Genomic DNA, 19,309 nt, shown 5'->3' with positions numbered 1-19,309 from the left:
TGAGAAGATTCCCTTGATACAAAAATTCTCGGCAAGGGCCCTAGCCTTCTGCAGCCCCTGTTCACCTCCCTGAAATCACCTGGTTCACTTGGACAAAAATAACCTCCTTAGCTTTTAACATGTTGTTGAATATATACATTCAATTATACAAGACATTATGACAGATGAACACACGACAGGATTATGCAAGTAGCTCTGCTCAGGGATCTCTTGCATGCTGACATCAAGCCAGATGCTGAATGCAGAGACGTGCTCCCCCTACAACGGAAAGCTGCAGAAGAGGTCCCACCCCCTGACAAAAGGAGAGGGGATGGTTCTCCCAAAGGTCCAGTCTTTGGGGGACAATATACTGACTACCCAGAAATTCCTCAGCAAAATCTCTAAGAGTGTGGGAAAAATCGGTCTAACCAGCCATACCAGAGAAACAAAAGAAAACCACATCCTGTCCAGACCATGGAAGGCAACTGGAGCCATTCAGATGAGACCCTTTCCCTACATGCTCTGCTGTTTGTTTGGTTTTACTGTGGTGGTTTTGGCTTTGCTTTTTTTTTTTTTTTTTAACTATACCTGTGTTTTCTTTGAGGCAGCTAGATAGTACAGTGGATGGAGAGTCCAGCCTGGAGTCAGGAGGACCAGAGTCATGAGACACTTAATAGTTGTGTGATCTTGGGTAGGTCTCTTACCCTCTGCCTGCCTCAGTTTCCTCGTCTCTAAAATGGGGATAATAAGAGTACCTCCCTCCCAGGGTTGTTGTGAGGATAAAACAAACTAATATTTGTAAAGTGTTTTGCATGCCTTAAAGTGCTTCATAAATAAACGTTAGCCTTTATGATTGTTGTTGTAGGTGTTAGTATTAGGAAAAGGAACTTCCAGTGAGAAAGCTCCTTCTAGCAATGCAAATTCTCATTGGTTCTTAGAGAATTGTCTAGAGTCCTTAGAATTTAAGGGACTTGCCCAGGGTAACAAAGTCTATAAATGTCAAAGATAAAATTTAAACATAAGTCTTGCTAACTATACACTACGGCATGCTGCATCCATATATCTACTTATGAGAGTGTGTGCATATACATACACACACACACACACACATATATATATTTATACATGTTCCCTTTGATATATATAGTACACTTAGTACATAGAGTATATATGTATACATACATAATAAGCATACATGTGTATGTGTGTATAGGGGCAGTTTGGTGGCTTAGAGGATACAGTGCCTGGCCTGAAGTCAGGAAGACTCATCTTTCCCAAGTTCAAATCTGGCCTCAAACACTTATTAGCTGTGTGACTCTGGGCAAGTCACTTAACCCTGTTTTCCTGTTTCCTCATATGCAAAATGAGCTAAGAAAGAAACTACTCCAGGATCTTCAAATGGAGTCACAAATAGTTGGATATGACAGAAATGACTGTATAACATATATGTGTGTGTATGTATGTGCGAATACACAGTTGCATATACACATGTGTATATATGTGTATATATGATCTCTTCCAAGTTTGCTATTAACTATAATTAGTAGTAAATAGCTAGTCATTTTCTTCTGTACCTGGAGGGGGGAGAGAGAGAAAAGAGGAGAGAAGAAATTATCTATCTATCTATCTATCTATCTATCTATCTATGGTGTGTGTATCTATATCAGAAGCACAGATATATAATATATATATAATCCTATTTGAGCTTCACACAACCCAGCAAATATATATGTGTGTGCATGCGTATATATGTATGCATTATATATAGATATAGATGTGCACATACAGAAGGAAATACCCACAACTGTTAATTACTGTTTGTTAAGATAAATGGAAAAAGTAGTCAGATCAATTTGAAACATCTTATCAGAACTGCTAAGTATTTGAAAATATGAATCTTTCAAAAATTAATACTGTTAAGAAGCTATCATATCAATTGATGCTATAACTAATGAGTTGTTCTTTTTATTATTTTGACACACAGAGATGTCTTCATCTCTTTCCTCTTCTTTCATTATACACAGAGATGTTTAATACATACCCCTAGACTCACAGGCATAATTTGAGGAGAGTCATGTACTGGATAGAGAGCTGACCTCACTACCAGGAAGGCTTGAGTCCTCCTCCTCTGGCACGTAGTGGTTCTGTGACTCTGGGCAAGTCACTTAGTCTCTATCAATCCAGGAAACTGTGCAAGACCATAACCTGCAGACCAGGTATGAAACTGCATTGATAGAGGGAGTTTCTTCATTGGGAGTTCAAAACACCAGAGGGAAAAACAATAACAAAAAAAGGGTATTCTAGTGAAAAGTAGAGAGCTTAGAGGGCAAGCTGCACACTCTAGTCTGGGCACAATGTGCTTTTCTTCCATTTTGTTTGTCACTGTGGATGGTGAAATCATTCTCCCCTCCCCCATTCACACATTCTGCTACAGATTTCACCAAAGAGGCTCTCTGCAGTTAGTACAATACATATATTACAGGCATTACAAATGGAAAACAGGTTGGCTCTAGGACTGAATAGGGCTCTCTGTAAGGTAGTCTGATGTCAATATACAGGTTGTCCCAAAAGTCTTAGTGCAGTTTTAGGCTTCAATTTCTTAATACTGCACTAAAACTTTTGGGACACCCTGCATAACAGGTATTATCAATGAACAGCAAGTTGGCTCCAGAACAGAACAGGGCTCTCTGTAGTTAGCATCATGTAAATATATAGGTTGTCCCAAAAGCCTCGGTCCAGTTTTAGGCTTCAATATCTTAAAACTGCACTAAGACTTTTGGGACACCCTATATAACAGGCATCACAAATGGACAGTGAGTCGTCTCCAGAATTGGATAGGAGGAAGCTCTTAGGCTGCATCACAATTGGGAAACTGCATGGTGTTTTCAGATGGCTCTCTTCCCCAAAAGCTTATCTCTGTAACATCAATATTCTTCCCCGATGAAGCTGTGTGGCTGCCACTGATGGAACACGGTGAACTTGGAGAAAAACAAAATTACAAGTAATTTAAAAGGCAATGGAAAAAACTCATGGTGGGTGTAAGTGGGCTGGAGCGCACTTGGAATGATGACTTACTCATGAGAAGCAGAAGAAAAAAAAAACATTAAGAACACATATGAACCCGGAAGCAGGCAGGTTGGCCCATGGTGGGAATGAGATAATGGATGGACGAGCTGAGCACAAGCTGCGAGGTATTTCAGAATCCCCAAGAGGAAGGCTCCCAGGAACTGAGCAGATCTTCCACGGGAGATTTAGGAGAAGGCAGAGCTACAATTTACCCAGAATAAGAATGGATAAAGGAGGCTGCAATTTGCATCTTTTGTCTCATCACGAAAAAAACACGCCAATAACATTTCAAGAAGGGGGGAAAAAGTCTTGCTTTTGAGTCATGATGAAGCGTATGAAAATCAGGAAGAAGAGGGATATTGTCACAAGTCACGAACATTAGAGTGGGAAAGTCTATTTTCAAAGCCACTGGAGAACAATGCAGTTGTGAACCCTGTATCTTCTAACAGCAGTTAATGTGTGTATATTCCTCCTACACACATATTAATAATGTTATTAATGATTAAAAATAATAATGATAGTATTTACATAGTGGCTTTAAAGTTTGCAAAGCACTGTACAAATATTATCTCATTTGATCCTCATTACAGTCTTGGGAGGTAAGTGCTATTATCATATCCATTTTATAGAAGTGGAAACTGAGGCAGAGAGAGTGTTAACTGATTTGCTCAGGGTCACACAGTTAATAAGAGTCTAGGGTTCGATTTGAACTTAGAGCTTCCTAAATTCCAGTCTGGCATTCTGTGCTGGATCACATGGGTGTGGTCTACTAAAATGATTGTAATAAGAATACTTTATTCTGGCCATTTGTAATGAAGAGTCATCTAATTTCTTATTTTGTGTCCTTTGGGTGGGTGGGTGGGGTGGAGGAATGGAAAAAGGAAAAGAAATTCAACTCAATCATGAAGAAAATGGAACAGAAAGGTAAATATGAATAAAATGATTCCCCATTCAAGACACAGTGAAAAAATACTGGGTTTGGAATGAGAAGACTAGGGTCAACTTCCAGCTCTGTTACTCTGTGACCCCAGAGCGTTCATTTAACATCTCTGGGACTCAGTTTCTTCTTCTGTAAATCGAGAGGGCTAGACTAGATAGCCTCTACAGTCCCTTCCATATCCCAAACCTATGAACACCCGTGTCTTGTTTTGCTCACATAAACATACACACAGATGGACAAACACACAAAATGGCAGAAATTTAATACAATCATGAATAAATACGCTAATAATTACAGTACAGACTGCATTCATTTCTAACCAATCTGGCTAGACATATTATATATACATATACACACATTATGATTGGACCTGTGATTTCATTAGTCTAGGGATCTCCTGGTGAAGAAATTCCCTCTGCCAATACAGAGCTGCATCTGCTTTTACCATTTATGTCCCAGAGAGTAATCTTAGAGAATGATTAAGTAACTTCTACAAGAATCACAAAGCAGTGTCAATCAGCCAGTCAGTCAATAAATATTAATTAAGCACCTACTATGTGCTAGGCATGGTACTAAATTCATAAAGAAAGGCAAAAGGTAATCCCTATCTTCAAGGTACTTATAATTTGATGGGGGAACATGAAACATAAAAAGATGCTGAGAAGGGGAGAGGGGTACGTACCTAGCTGAAAGAGAATAGCTGGCTAGGAAATGATGAGATGGGCCTTGGGTACCTTCTTTAAATGGAGGATCTGGTAGAAACTCTCTAAAGTCTACTTTTCACCCTCTCCAGTCAGAAGGAGGGAAGGGTCCCAGGGGCAGGGAGAAGGTGTGAGGTTGAGAGTTGATGTGATTTGCAAGACAATGAGTTTCTGGAGACCATGATAAAGTCCAAGAATGGAGCAAAAGGTGTGTATCAATGTGTGTCAAAGTCTACACTCTTTATTTCTGTTCCCTCTTTTATCACTTCTCAACACTATGCAATCTGGTCCAACTTTATCACTTTAATGAAATTGCTGTCTCAAGTTAACAGTAATCTAGTTAATAAACATGAGAGCTTTTTCTCATTCTCCCTTCTTAATTTCTCTGAAGTACCTGAAACCACTGCTTTCTTTTTCTTTTTGGATACTGTTTCTTTGGGTTTCCATGACACTACTGTTCCTATCTGGTCACTCTTTTACCTGATCATCATCTGAATCACATCTCCTAAGCAAGCCCTCTGTAGACATTGTTGATCATTACATGGAATGGAGATCTCAACTCTTTCAAAGTAGTTTTTAACCTTAAAAATTTGATTTTCCTTGTGTAAATTGTTCTTACTGCTCTGCACACTTCAGTCTTAGTTTATACTATCCAGAATTTTCTGAAATAACCTATTTTATCATTTCTTACAGCACAATAATATTCCATTATGCTCATACGCCACAATTGGTCTGACCACTCCCCAGCTGTCTAAGGAAGCAATCTAAGGCATTCTCTTCCCCTTTCCCCAATCTTCACGATTAGAAAGTCTGTGTTGCTTATGACTATTTCTTCTCTGGTTTTATCCTTTCTTTCAGCCCTCCTCCCTGACATCTCATCTCCATTTCATCCCCTATCATTCAGTCAGCCAATACACATTTATTAAGTGCCTATGATGTGAGGCAAAAGACACTCCCTCTCCTCAAGGAACTTGCTGTCTATTGGGGGACACAACTCTATCAAGCTCAGTGCATGCGTGTGTGTGTGTGTGTGTGTGTGTGTGTGTGTGTTCAACATTCCTTTGTCCAATTCAGATAAGAACGAGGCTTGGCTAATGCCCACTCTCCTCCAATCTTGCCTTCCATGTTTGTGTATTCTTCTCATACATCCCAATTATGAGAAATAGCAAGTTTCACTCCCTTCTAGGTCCTTTTATCTTTTCTTCTAGCCTTCTTCAAACCTGTGACCCCCCCCCCCCAGGTCCTCTATTATTCTTATTCATTTCCCTCAGTACATTAAGGTACCAAACAAACATTTGGTTCTTCTGCTGTATCAGAAAAGTAGCACTGCATCAACATCTAGCATCTAGTTCCTTCCAATTGTTCAAATAAATTTACTTTTCTAGGTTTCCCTGGACACTTGGGTTTATCTTTCAAAATCCCCACTCAGCTCTGATCTTTTCGTCAGAAATGCACAAAGTCTTTTATTCCATCAAAGAGCCTATTTTTTCCCCCGGTAAGATTACTTTTGGCTTTGTGGGTTGTTATTTGTGGTTATACACCTATGTATTTTGTCTCTGGGAATTTTGCATTCCAAGATCTCTTCTCATTTCTAGCTGTCACTGACAGGTCTTGTGTCATACTAACTGTGGTTCCTTGGTATTTGAACCACATTTTTTCCCTTGGATGTTTGCAGTATTTTTCCTTTGATGCAGAGGCTATGATTCCCCTTGATCTATTTTTCCCTTGGGGGGAGGGGTTCCTTTCAGGAGGTGATTTCAAGAATCTTTCAGTCTTTACTTTGTCCTCTGATTCTAACAGATCTCAGTAACTGTCATGTATGATTTCTTGAAATAAAATATGCAGGATGTCTTTTTAAAACCAATGTACTCTCAGGGAGTCAAATAATTCTCATTGGATTTCTTCATCATTTTTTGATCTGTTATGAATCTTATGAATTTACTGATGTTAATATGTGAAAGATGGATGGTCTATACCCCCATCAAGAGAGCCATCTTTTTTTTCCAGAAGTCCCTTCTCACCACTTCTCATATACAGTACTCCTCCTGTTTCTCTGACTGGATCCTGGCTGTTTCCCATGCCTAAAATGTACTTCCTTCTCATCTCCAAGTCTTAGCATCTTTGATCAACTTGAGACTTAGCTCAATCTTCTCTGTAAAGCCTTTTCTGATAGCTTCTAGAACCTCCCCACTTCAAAACAAAAATTACCCTTCATTTACTTTATATATATTTTGCATATGCCCTATAGATGCTAGCTTTCCAAAGGAATATTAAGTACCCATATATTTTATATATATATGTATATACAATATATTATATATATATATATATATATATCCCTGTGGATATTAAGGTCCTCCAGATACTTCTTTTTACTGATGAAATTATCCTGATTGCATTAAGCTCTAGAACATTACTAAGTATTCAGGAAGAAATCCATACCCCACTCAAGGGAGTTTGGCCTGACCATTCACAGTACAAAGAGCAAGTGGATGAAAATTGTCTATTGTTGAGGTTTTAACATGAATTTGTATGGATGACTTACAGAGCATGACCTTCCATAATAAGACAGAAAGGGCAGAGGGTAAACAAGTTGGATCCAGAGCTGAACAAGAAGAAAGCAGGCTCTCTTGCCTTCAGGAAACTGCAAAGCTCCAAACTTCACAGGAAAGTAAAGGCCTTTTTAAAAGCACCATTCTACTGGTGGTCCTATATGAGAGACATGAATGAATTTTTTAAAATGATCATTATAAAAGAGCAAAAGAAAGGTACACAATGTAACCAACCAAGGGACCTCTAATGAAGAAGAAGAGTCAAAGAGAACTTCAAGGAATTAATTGTACCATAAGAGGGGGAGATGGTCTGATCATGTGGCAAAAGTGGGATATGACAGATGGATGTCCAGAGTGTTTCACTAGCACCCTCACAAAGCCAGGATGAAGCAAGGAAGGACTTCAGCATGGTGGATAAACCCAAGCGGCAAACTTATGGGAAGACATGAGCAAGACTCCCTGAGGGTAGTCAGGTATGGATAGGTTGTGTCCATATGTGTATGGGGTTGCATCCCTGGACGGAGTTTCTGAATCAGTAAATTCACAGATCTTACTGGAGTATCGAAAAATTCCCAGTGCCTGGCACATAGTAGGTACTTAATGAATACTTGTTCACTAATTAATTCCTGTGAAGCTGGCTCTCTCTTCATCACAAAAAATTCAGAATTATTCATTCAGGGATACTTCCTCATGATTACCATAGGCAAGGAAGTGAAGCAACACACAGCTCAAACTACTTACCAAAGCTTTATAGCCCAGGACATTTGGGGTAAAATTAACCATCCATATCATTTTAGGATGGGTTCAAGTATTACTCCCATTCTTGCTAATTAGCACATCAAGACTGTGTGGGCATATAGCAAATCACAGAAGAAGGTCATGACTTGAGCAGTCTAAGGGCTACATTAAGGGAGGTATGATGTCCAAAAGAAAGGAGACAGTATTCCTATCATAATGTACCCTAGTGCTATGTTTAGTGGCCTCACCATTCAAAGAGCATTGGCAAACTGGAGTATGTTCAAAGGAGGGCAACCAGGAGTGTGGGAGAACTAGAAATTATGCCATGTGAAAATTGATTCAAGACCTGGAGACGGTTAACTCATAAAAGATTTTGGGAACCAGGAGCCAGAGATAGGGGTTGGGAGGCTGATAGCTATTGTCTTCAAGTATTTGAGGGATTAAGAGTATTTGAAGGGCCGGGAAGCTAGATGGTACAGTGGATAGAGCACTGGGCCTAGAGGCAGGAAGACCTGAGTTCAAATTCAACCTCAGACACTTAGTAGCTGTGTGACCCTGGGCAAGTCACTTAACACCATTTGCCTCAGTTTCCTCATCTATGAGTTGAAGAAGGAAATGGCAAACCATTCCAGTATCTTTGCCAAATGGGGTCAGTGAGAGTTGGACGCAGTTGAATAACCACAAAAATTTTAAATGGTATTGTGTTAACAAAAATGTTATTCTGCCTTGGTTTTGATAAGTAAAACTAGGTACCATGGGTAGAAGTTGAGGGAAGTAGATTGTTTCAATGACAGGAAAAAACTTCCTAACAAATAGAGCTATCTCAGAATACAATGGGCAGAGGTTGAATGACTACTTGCCAGAGATGATGTAGAAGAGACCCTGGTTCAAGTGAGAGTCAGACTAAATTATCTCTGGAGTCATGTCCATGCCTATGAATAAATGGATGGATGGATGGAGCGACGAATAGAGAGAAGGCACCCATCTTCACTGCAGTAGAAGATCTAGTTGCCTTCCAGATTATTCCTTTCACTCACTGATATCAGATCCACCCTCCCACCTTAAAAAGCAGAGAGCTAATAACATAGCCTTGATCTTATATGATTTTTTTTTTAATGACAGAAATGACCCCAGTGGGAAACATCTTGGTATATTGGTTTTGTAGCCATGGGAGCTGAATTCAGATCCCTGATTCTAATACTTTCGAATCATGGACAAGTGATTTCAATTCTCTGAATCTGTTTACCCATTTGTAAAATGGGGATAATATGACCTGTACCACCCACTGGGCATAGTTTTGGGAAGGGAAGTCATTTTATAAATCATACATGGGCTTGTCAGTAGCAATATCCTTTTGATATATGAGCCAGGGTATGAGTGAGAGTTTGAGTGACCAGGGCGCTATTCTTTTCCTTCTAGGGACAATTAAAAACCCACCTCAGAAGACCCAGCAGTAGGACTGGTCAGCATCAGGTCCACTCCAGGATGTGTCAGAGAAACACACTTCCCATTTCCATCTGACATCTGGTTAGAATTTTTACAGGCACTAAATAGGCTTTATCTTGGACATGCTAACTGAGGTTGCATAGTTCCCTCTAATTATGGACAAGCTGTGAATTCCCAGCATCAGCCCAGCAAGGATGTACACTTTGTAAATTCACTCTGTGCATTTGGCATATGGGTATTAGATTAACTCCTAATTCATTTTGGCAGCTAGCTATTCCATAAAAGGCAGCATGGTATAAGGGACAGAAAGCCAGTTGGGAAGATCTGAGTTCAGTTCCTGCCTTTGAAACTTATGACTGTGTGACCCTGGCAAAGTCACTCAACTTCTGAGTGGTTTCAGTGGTATCAAATTCAAATAGAAAGTTATTCTTTTAGACTGCATGTTAACTGAAAACCACAAATAAACATTATCTAGGCCTTACTGTAATTTTTTTTATTTTGTCAAACATTTCCCAATTACATTTTAATTTGTTTCCTGTGGAGTTTGACACCTCTGCTCTAGGAAGCTCTCTAAAAGTACAGGGTGTAGAAAAGGTACAATTCTGAAGGAATTTACTCAACTGGGAGTTCCTCATACCACTGAAATCACAGGTCTAGTCCTTTCTTCTATCCCAACTCCCCTAACCATTATGTCTCTAGATGGGGCTAAAGAGAAGATAAGTGAAGGAAACCTTGGAGCCAAGTTTGAAAAACTGCAAAAATAGGTGGCAGAGTAGAACATGTATTGGCTCTCAAGCCTGAGGACCTGGATTCGAATCTTGCCTCCAATACAAACTACCTGTGTGATCTCGGAGAGGTTGCTTAACCTCCTTGGGTTTCAGTTTCCTGTGCTGTAAAATTAATGTACTAGATGGCCTCTGGAGTCCCATCAGACTCTAGATCTCAAAACCTAAAATCCTATGACATAAATCATAATTCTGCTTCAGTCTCTACTCTGGCCAGACCATATCTGGCCACAGAAAATATTGTATTTAGTCCCAGGCTCCACATTTTAGGAAAGTCATTGATAAGTTAGTGTACAACCAGAATGGTAAAGAGCTTTGAGTTCAATGAAAGGACCCGGGAAAGATCAACATGGATGACCACTTATCTTTCAGGCCTAAGTTGGACCAGACAACTTCAGCTCTAAAATTCTGTGACTACCTTAGTTTCATCTGAAGCAGAGATAACTCAGTGCATTTGGCACATGTAAGCTAATTTATAATGCGCTGGTACTGCCCCTTCAAACTAGTTTCCAAGGGTGTTTAGATTAGATCCTATAGTTGTTTAGAGAAGAACTATAGGATACCATCTTGATTAGAAATATTCATTTTAGGGGAAAGCAACTCTTCCCTTGATGACTTCAGTCACATTTTAATTTTCGCCTCTCTCTTAAAATGGCTAAAGAAATGAATGGACCAACCTTTCCAATATCCCAGAGCCTCGGGCAGTGAGAATTCCTAGAGCTAGAATGGATTAGGAGGGCCCTTTAAAAGTCAGGCCTTAACAGAGGCTTTTTGGGTAGGGACCCCTGGTTACTCCAAAAGGAAGTGGCCACATTCTTCCTTTTGGATGACTTGGTAAGCTTCGAATGACCTGTTACCATGATCCAGACAGTAAGTCAAAATTGTATCTGCTGATTATCCTCCCCCTAACATTTCTCAAGTGTCTGATCTCAAGGAAAGGAGTGAGAGGGAGGGTTGCCCTAATATAGAAATGAACAGGGTGCTAAAGAAACAGCATTTATTAAGCTTATTTTTTATGGAACTTCTCTGTGGAGTAAAATGTGCCTTCTGTGCAGACATCCATAGCACTGTGTGTCTTCATTTAGAAGTCACAGCTTCTATTACATTTAATTACTTTTCTCTGAAGCTTTAACTCAAGGGCAAGTTTTAACAGAATCCACAGGGAAAAGAAATGAAAACAAGGCTACCCTCCCAGAGCTTACTGTCAGAAGCCTGACTGTATCTGAAGCTTAATTTTTAAATGAAGACATTCAGTCTAGTTAGCCCAAACCCTTAATCCCCCCCGTCTTGGGGAGATTTTATTTTTGAGTATATTATGCAACATAATGTAGATTTTTTTTTAAAAAGCATCATATCTATAGACATATATCTTACATAAGAAACAGGAATTTAACGTGAGACAAAAAAGATAACAGGTGCTTTCAATCAATCAACAAACATTTACTAAACAGCTACTATGTGCTAAGACACTGTGCTAGGCAATGTAAAAAACCAAAAACGAAAACAACCAACCAAGTGGACAGTTCCCATCCTCAAAAAGCTAACATTTTTGTCAAGGGAAACAATATGGGCACACAAGAGAAATATAAAACACAGACAAAGGAAAGACAAAGGAAAGACCTGGGCTGAAATTCCATCTCTGGCACTCACCTCTGCAGCCTTGGACAAATCACTTAACCCTCTGGTCCTCAGTTAGCTCACCTGTCAAAGGAGGGGGCTGGACTATATGGCCTCTGGGGTCCCTTCCAGCTCTACAGCTAGGGTTCCGTGGATTTTGGAGGGGCCATTATCAGCTGGGGGATCAGGAAAGGTCTCATGTGGGAGGTGGTATTTTGAGCAGAGCCTTGAAGGAAATGAGGAATTCTAAGAGGCAGAGGTGAGGAGGGAGTGAATTCCAGGCAGGGGGGCATGACCTAGGCAAAGGCATGGAGACAGAAGATGAAATGACCTGTGTGAGGAATAGGAAATAGACCAGTTTTGTTGGAGCATAGAATGTGTGAAGGACAGTAATGTGGATGGAGGGGTGGGGTGGGAAGCCTGGAAAGGTAGGCTGGAGTTTTCAAAGTGCTAAGTAAAACACTGTATCCAGTATCCAGTAACAGGTCTATGTTTTCTAAAGCCAGTTAAAGAAATTTCAGACAAATAAACCAGAGCACTTTTAAAGAATTTTTTCTGTAGCTTTTTTCTTCCCTCTTGATGACCACACTTTCAGCTCCAAGAGTTATGAAGCGGTCAGTTTCATAAAGACTCCTTTCCTCCTTCCCTCTATCTATCCTGACCCCCATAAATCTTCCCAACTGGGTGGTTCCTGCACAGCTTCTTTGGGTAGGATGCTTATGTTTGATAAGCAGGCTGCAGGGATGAAATGCTCCAGCAGTCTTGGCATCCTTGTGTCCCAATGCCAGATACCCAGTTTAGTAAATCTGGGGAATCTCTGTCTTGGGGCTGGACTATAGAGTAGGGACTGCAAGTTGGGCCTGTTGGAAGGCCAAAGAAGTCGACCACCACAATGTGCTTTCTGGACACTGTGCAGCAGGCACCAGAAGGGAAACCCTGACTGTCCCTCCACTGCTGGCACAAAATCCAGGAGTTACTCACTTACTCTGGGACACCAAGAGAGCCATTTTCTTTGTTTTCCACGTCATCTGGGAACATTGGAAAGCCTCTGTCTTCTCTTACTCCAACAACTAATCAATAAAGTAGGGGGTGGGGATGGGAGAGGAGAAGGGGAGAGAAAAAAGTCAACAAGAGCCTATGTTAATACCTAGAAAGTGAGGAAGGACAGCATTTATCTAGCATCAGGAACATCTAGCTGTTGTCTGTTGTGAAGATAAATTTCATACCAGCTGAAGTGCTTATGGAAATCCCCACTTTTCTCAAAACTGGAGGGAGCTGATTAAAGTCCAGCACAGAGGTGAATCTGCTTATCAATGCTTCTATATGGAATAGCATTCCTTGCTTTGGACCTTGGCATACCTCTAGCAAACATATCATGCCCCAAACCACAAATATGTGCCATGCTAATGGGTAAAGGCTTCATCCTGTGGGTACCAGGGCCACATCAATGAGTTATTCCCCCCATTTCCATCCCCCTCCCCCTGACATCATGGTGTTTTAATTCACTATAACTGCCTTGCTCCTCCCAAGGGGCTCTTCTCCCACCCCTTCTCCTAGCAATGCAAAAAACGTCCCTTTAAGCTTCAGTCAGCAAACATTCTTCAAGAAAGCCTGAAGTGCCTATGTGTGAGATAGCCATGCTGAGGAGGGAACTGTGAGCCCACAAAAATGTCAGGGAGTCCTCAACAGGTTATGGGAAGGGGCTTAGCCTCTGACCACAGCTGACCACAACAACCTCAGAGACTCATCACTATTCAGTGAGGGTAGATAAAGGGAGACTGGGAGAATCAGAATCAGTCAGTAACGAGTCAATTAAAAAAAAACACAGTAAAACTGCTAGAAATTGACCTAGAAAGATTTTTCTCTCTTCTCTAGTGGATCAATTTGCTTAAATAAAATTCCACTCCAATTGCTTTATACTTGGCTCCCCTTCTGGGAGGGAAGGGGTGGTGGTATGGGTAGGGGGTCCACCTCATTTGACAAGTACATCCTTTAGAGGAGATTCATAAGATGCCATTAGCAGAGAAGCCTTGTCAGAGGCCCCCTCCCTCCCCCAACCAATGGCATAGCAAATCCTGCTATAAGTGTGGGGTCTTCTCCGTTCTATGCATGTGAACACGCACACACACACACGCACACACACACAAACATATACACAACTTTCAGTTAGTAACACTCCTCTGATCATTTTGTGTTGTCTATTAATACACATACACTTCAATATAGAAAAGCCCAAAAGAGATCTGGCTGCTTGGCCAATCTCAGAAGGATGATTTCATTTCATCTGGAAACTGATTATACAGTTACCATTTTCATATCTTTAGGAAAGAAGGGATGGGCTGCCTGGGGGTGGGGGTGGGGGCGGTGGTAGGACGGAAGGCGGGCTTTTTGTATTGTTTTTTTAAGTATCACTCACTGTGGTCCAACTATCCAAAATGCCCCACTATACTGTCATTTCTCTGGGGGAATTTTTTTAAAGGTCAAAAAGCAACCATACCTAGAAGCAACTAAAATGGATCATTTAAAAAAATAAGCTTATCACTATCAGTTCAAGGAACCCCAAATGTTTTCTTTCATAAAGTGGGCTGGCAAAGGAATTCAATAAGGAGGCACCATTTGCCACAGTGAGAGGAAAGCTGACTGGCCCTGAGCCAAAGTGACGTTGGGGCTCACACACAAGGGCTGCACCAACTGCCTTCAGTCTCATGGCTGACTTTTTAAAGATACAGCATGCAGGGTGCCCACTCACTTGGGCTCACTACCCCTCGCAGCATCCTGGGATGGAAGTCTGGGAGCTACAGAGGCTTTTTTTTTTTTTTTTTGCACCTCTCTCAGAAAAGGAAAACACACACTGCACTGATGAGTTTCATTTTCCCCCTCCCTCCCTTCCCACTCTGTACTGTGTCACTATCTCCCTCAAAACATCCTTTGGCTACTGTTCCCCTGGACTCCAAAATGAGGTTTCTGGCTCTTTTGTACCTGGGTGAAAGCAAGAGAGAGATCTTGTGGGGGAGCCTTGGGATGTGCCAGCTTTCACCAAGAAGGAGTCTCTCCTTGAACCTAGTCCTTGAACAAAGTTCCCAGGGCTGGGGGTGCACCAGTGTCTCTCTATGGTTAGGGTATGGTCAATTAGCAAACCCCTTACATGATGATGCAGGAAAGTGATAGGCAACCATACAGTCACCACTGTCCTCTTAGAAATGCCCAAGCTTTATGCTGCTTCTCTCTCTCTCCCTTTCTCTCACTTTTCTCTCCCTCTTTCCTCCTTTCTTCTCTTCCCCCCCTCTCTCTCACCCTTTCTGTCTGTCTTTTTCTCTCCAACTCTCTCTCTGTCTCTCTCTTCCTTTCTTTCTCTCCTCCCTCTCTCTCTCTCCCTCCCTCCTTTCTCTGTCTCTGTCCCTTGCCCTTTTTCTGTCTCTCTCCACCTTTCTCTTTTCCCATCTCCACCACTCCTGTCCCCCAAAAAAAGATTCTTTGAACTCCATTCTGCAAGATACAACTCTCACAGTCTCAAGTAGGGAAACATATGAACTTGTTACAGAAATGGAAACTATTAGTTATTGCTATCTATTTAACCCTTTCCTCACAGACACCCAAGACATGATATACACACTTCACACAACCTAAGCCCAGGCATTGCCATTATAAATGACTAGGGCCAGGCTGAATTGCCACTGATGGATGTTCAGAAGGCAAAAATATATTTTTAGGCAGTGTCCTGGATAAAGAGGTTGAATTACCCCCAGACCACTGAAGAGACTCTGGAGGTAAAAATCGCATCCAAAAAAAATGGGCAGACTTGTTTTCTGTCTACCAGTAGCTAAGGCCACCAGGAGCTCTTCAAAGGCTACCAAAACTCAGTACCTGGATTTCAGGGCCCTGATAGAGCCCTCTTTCCCCTCACCTTTTGTAGAATGGTCCTCAGGAGGGGAAGTCGCTGGTTCTCAAAAGAAAACTGTCAGTGCATCACATTTAGGAAACCTTCCCTTATCCCCTTCCCCATGTTCCCTTCCCCAAAGCCCACCATAATTCAGCAACAGGAGATCTCACATGGCGATGAGTCCATGACCACCTTGGAGCCCCTATTCTAAGCTCTCTGAGGTAGAAGTTTCTCCTGAGCACTGCTTAGCCTCCAATTAGCCTTGGCCTGATCGGAATATCTGCAACCTTCTCCAACTAAATCCAGCTGTTGTGGGTTGTAGAATTTTGATTGGGGCTTTAAATTCTGACAGATGACAGATGGGGCTGATACCTCCAACTCACATAAACCCAGCCTAGTGCCCGGAATGGAAAAAAAAACACTTCTGAGTACTCAATGGCACACATACTACATAAGGAAAAGAGATGAAGAGACAAAGTTCTAGACACACACACACAAACACACACTCACACATATATACTCACATACACACACATACATACATGTGTCTTCATTTTAAGTACTGGGAGGTTAAGTTGAATAGCAGTTGGAAGAAGTAAGCAATTTGGGTGGGCAGGCTACAAGCTATTTGTATTCTGAAATGTCAGCTCATCACCAAAGTTAGAAACCAGCTGATTCAGAAGACTTCAAATTGTTCTCATTTAGATTTCATTTACTTTTTAAAAATTAAATGAAATTTGTTTCCTGTTAAACAGTCGGAAATCTGTGCTTTCTTTTCCTTTTATTAGTATGGATATTTTATTTATACGCATCAATAGTTTTCCAATAAACAACTCCTCCCCTTCCATAGAGATTTCACATAAAACAAAATGAAAAAGTGCTGAGATAGGTATAGACAGATTCTGCACTCTCATTCACAACTCAAAACCTGATCATTTATGTGTCGCTAAAGTCATTTCTGGGACTCATCAGTTCATAAGAGGCGTTCCTGGGTGCAGAATTAGGTGGGAAAAGTACTTTTATTCACCTGAGTAAAAAGCACAGGATGTTGCCGCCCCCCCTCCCCCCCCTTTCACCTCCACATTAAAAAGCCTTTTTTCCAGGCAGGGGAAGGACTGTACCAGAAAAGAATAAGGGAAAAGTACTTTTTTCCCCACCTAAGTGAAAAGTACCAGGACCTTGATGACTTTCTTTTCTTCTCTCCTGTCATATTCTCTCTCTCTCTCTCTCTCTCTCTCTCTCTCTCTCTCTCTCTCTCTCTCTCTCTCTCTCTCTCTCTCTCTCGTCTTTTCCTAGGCAGGGGAAGGACTGTATCAGAAAAGAATCAAGAGAAAGTTCTTTTTTTTTTTCTTCACCTGAGTGAAAAGTACAGGACATTGGTGACTTTCTTTTCCTTTTTCTTTCTATCTCTGTCTGCGTGCGTGTGTGTGTGTGTGTGTGTGTGTGTGTGTGTGAAAAATCTTTTTCCAGGCAGAGGAAGGATTACATCAGAAAAAAATCAGGGGAAAGTACTTTTTTTTTTTTCACCTAAGTAAAAATGACAGGACATTGGTGACTTTCTTTTCCTCTCTCTCTTTCTTTTTTCCTCTATCTCTGCCTCTGTCTGTCTTTCTGCCTCTTTCTCTCTTTGTCTCTACCTCTCAGAAGTCTTTTCCCAGGCAGGCAAAACATTGTACCAGAAAAGAATCTGGGGAAAGTGCTTTTTTTTACCTCAGTGAAAAGTACAGGACATTGACGAGTCTGTCTGTCTGTCTGTCTCTCTCTCCCTCTCTGTGTGTGTCTTTCTCTCAAAAGTCTTTTTCTAGGAAGGATTATATCAGGAAAGAATCAGGGGAAAGTATTTTTTTTTTTCACTGAAGAGAAAAGTACAGGACATTGGTGACTTTCTTTTCCTCTCTTTTTTTTCTCTCTCTGCTCTCTCTGTCTCTATTTATCTCCATCTCTCAAAAGTCTTTTCCCAGGCTGGGGAAACACTGTATCAGAAAAGAATCAGGGAAAAGTACTTTTTTTTTAACCTCAGTGAAAAGTACAGTGCATTGGTGAGTCTCTCTCTCTCTCTCTCTCTCTCTCTCTCTCTCTCTCTCTCTCTCTCTCTCTCTCTCTGTCTCTCCCTCCCTCCCTCCCTCCCTCTTTGTGTGTGTCTATCTCTCAAAAGTCTTTTTCTAGGCAGGGGAAGGATTATATCAAGAAAGAATCAGGGGAAAGTACTTTTTTTCACCTAAGTGAAAAGAACAGAACATTGGGGATTTTCTTTTCCTCTCTTTGTCTCTGTCTCTTTGCCTCTCTCTCTCTCTCAAAAGTCTTTTCCCAGGCAGGGGAAACACTATATCAGAAAAGAATCAGGGAAAAGTACCTTTTTTTTTTAACCTAAGTGAAAGGTACAGGACACAGGTGAGTCATTCTCTGTCTCTGTCTCTGTCTCTCTCATCTTTTCTCAGGCAGGGGAAGGGCCATATCAGAAAAGAATCAGGGAAGACCCCTTCCAAGCCCAGGGCCAGTCCCACACCTGCCATCCGCCTTAAATTCATTCAGACCCCACTTCCAGCTCTCGGAGATGGCCCCATCGCCCCAAAGTTGGTCAAGTGACCTTTGGTCGAGAACGACAGATGTCCTCTCAAGGGGTGTCGCTAGAGTGGGGGGTTGGGGGTCAAGGGCACAGGGAAAGAAATCCGAAAAGCAGGGAAGGTGGCAAGAGTGGGGTGGGAAAGAGGTGGCATAGCGAAGGAAAAAAATGGTAAGAGAAAAGTCAACTGGTCCTCAACTTTAGCCTGATGATTTACTTCTGCACTGACAGCGCATGGGGGAGGAGGGGGATGAGAAAGAAACTTGGCGCTAGGACACTCCAAAGAAGCTTGGAGTTTTCTGCTGGAGTTCCGCACGAAGAGAATAAGAGGAGGTGGGGTGGGGTGGAGGGGGTGAGCAGGATAGCAAAGGCACCTCGAACTGATCCAAAGCACTTTGTCAAACTAACTCTGCCACTGTCCTCCCCCTCCCATCTCCGCCCGCCACACTCCTGATCTTCTCAGGAGCCTCCCCCAGGTGCAGCATCTCTCCACTGTACAAGTTCCTGCCCTGGATCCCTCTCTCCCGGGGCTGGAGAGTGCATGGGGTGTAGGGGTGGGACGGGCAGAGTGGCTTTGGTTTGTTTGGCTCTGCTTTGCCTTGGGGGGGCTGGGAGTGGGGAGGGGGCCGGGCTCCCCCCCGGAAGCCCGAGGGTCCAGGGAGCACTTACCTCTCCTCACAGCCCGCGGAGCGAGTGCTCCCCTCTCCGCGCACACACACACACACATACACACACAGTGCAGCAGCAGCCCAGGAGCAGCAGCAGCCACATGTCCAGCTCCAAATACAATTCCCTCTGCCCAATCAGCCGCGACCTGCTCGGGAGCGAGGCACGCTGGGACTTGTAGTCCCGGGGGAGCCCAGGGCTGGGTCCGGAGCGGGGAGTCCGAAAGGAGTGGGGGCAGGGGAGAGGAGGGAGGGAAGGGGCAGGACCAGGGAGTGGGGGAGGGGAGGCTGGGGAGGTGTGCTGCAGAGGGGGCGTGGCCAATGGGAGGGTATGCAAAAAGAGGGGAGGAGAGCAGTGACAAGTCCAATAGAAGCCC

General features: G+C 42.2%; 1 protein-coding gene across 1 annotated transcript in view; it reads right to left on the bottom strand.

Moving 5' to 3' along the window:
* The window catches only part of SAMD13 (sterile alpha motif domain containing 13), a 50,980-nt gene extending 31,960 nt beyond the window's left edge, over positions 1-19,020 (bottom strand). Inside the window, exons 1-2 of the mRNA XM_072648864.1 lie at positions 18,937-19,020; positions 12,810-12,894 (exon numbers count right to left, since the gene is read on the bottom strand). Of these exons, the coding sequence (XP_072504965.1) occupies positions 12,810-12,894; positions 18,937-18,994 (143 nt within the window). The 5' untranslated portion in view covers positions 18,995-19,020. The remainder of the gene's footprint in view (positions 1-12,809; positions 12,895-18,936) is intronic.
* Between the last annotated feature and the right edge of the window lie 289 nt (positions 19,021-19,309).

The sequence above is a fragment of the Notamacropus eugenii genome, chromosome 2 (genome assembly GCF_028372415.1).
Source record: "Notamacropus eugenii isolate mMacEug1 chromosome 2, mMacEug1.pri_v2, whole genome shotgun sequence".
NCBI classification, from domain to species: Eukaryota; Metazoa; Chordata; class Mammalia; order Diprotodontia; family Macropodidae; genus Notamacropus; species Notamacropus eugenii.
This window is presented reverse-complemented; position numbering and strand designations above follow the sequence as displayed.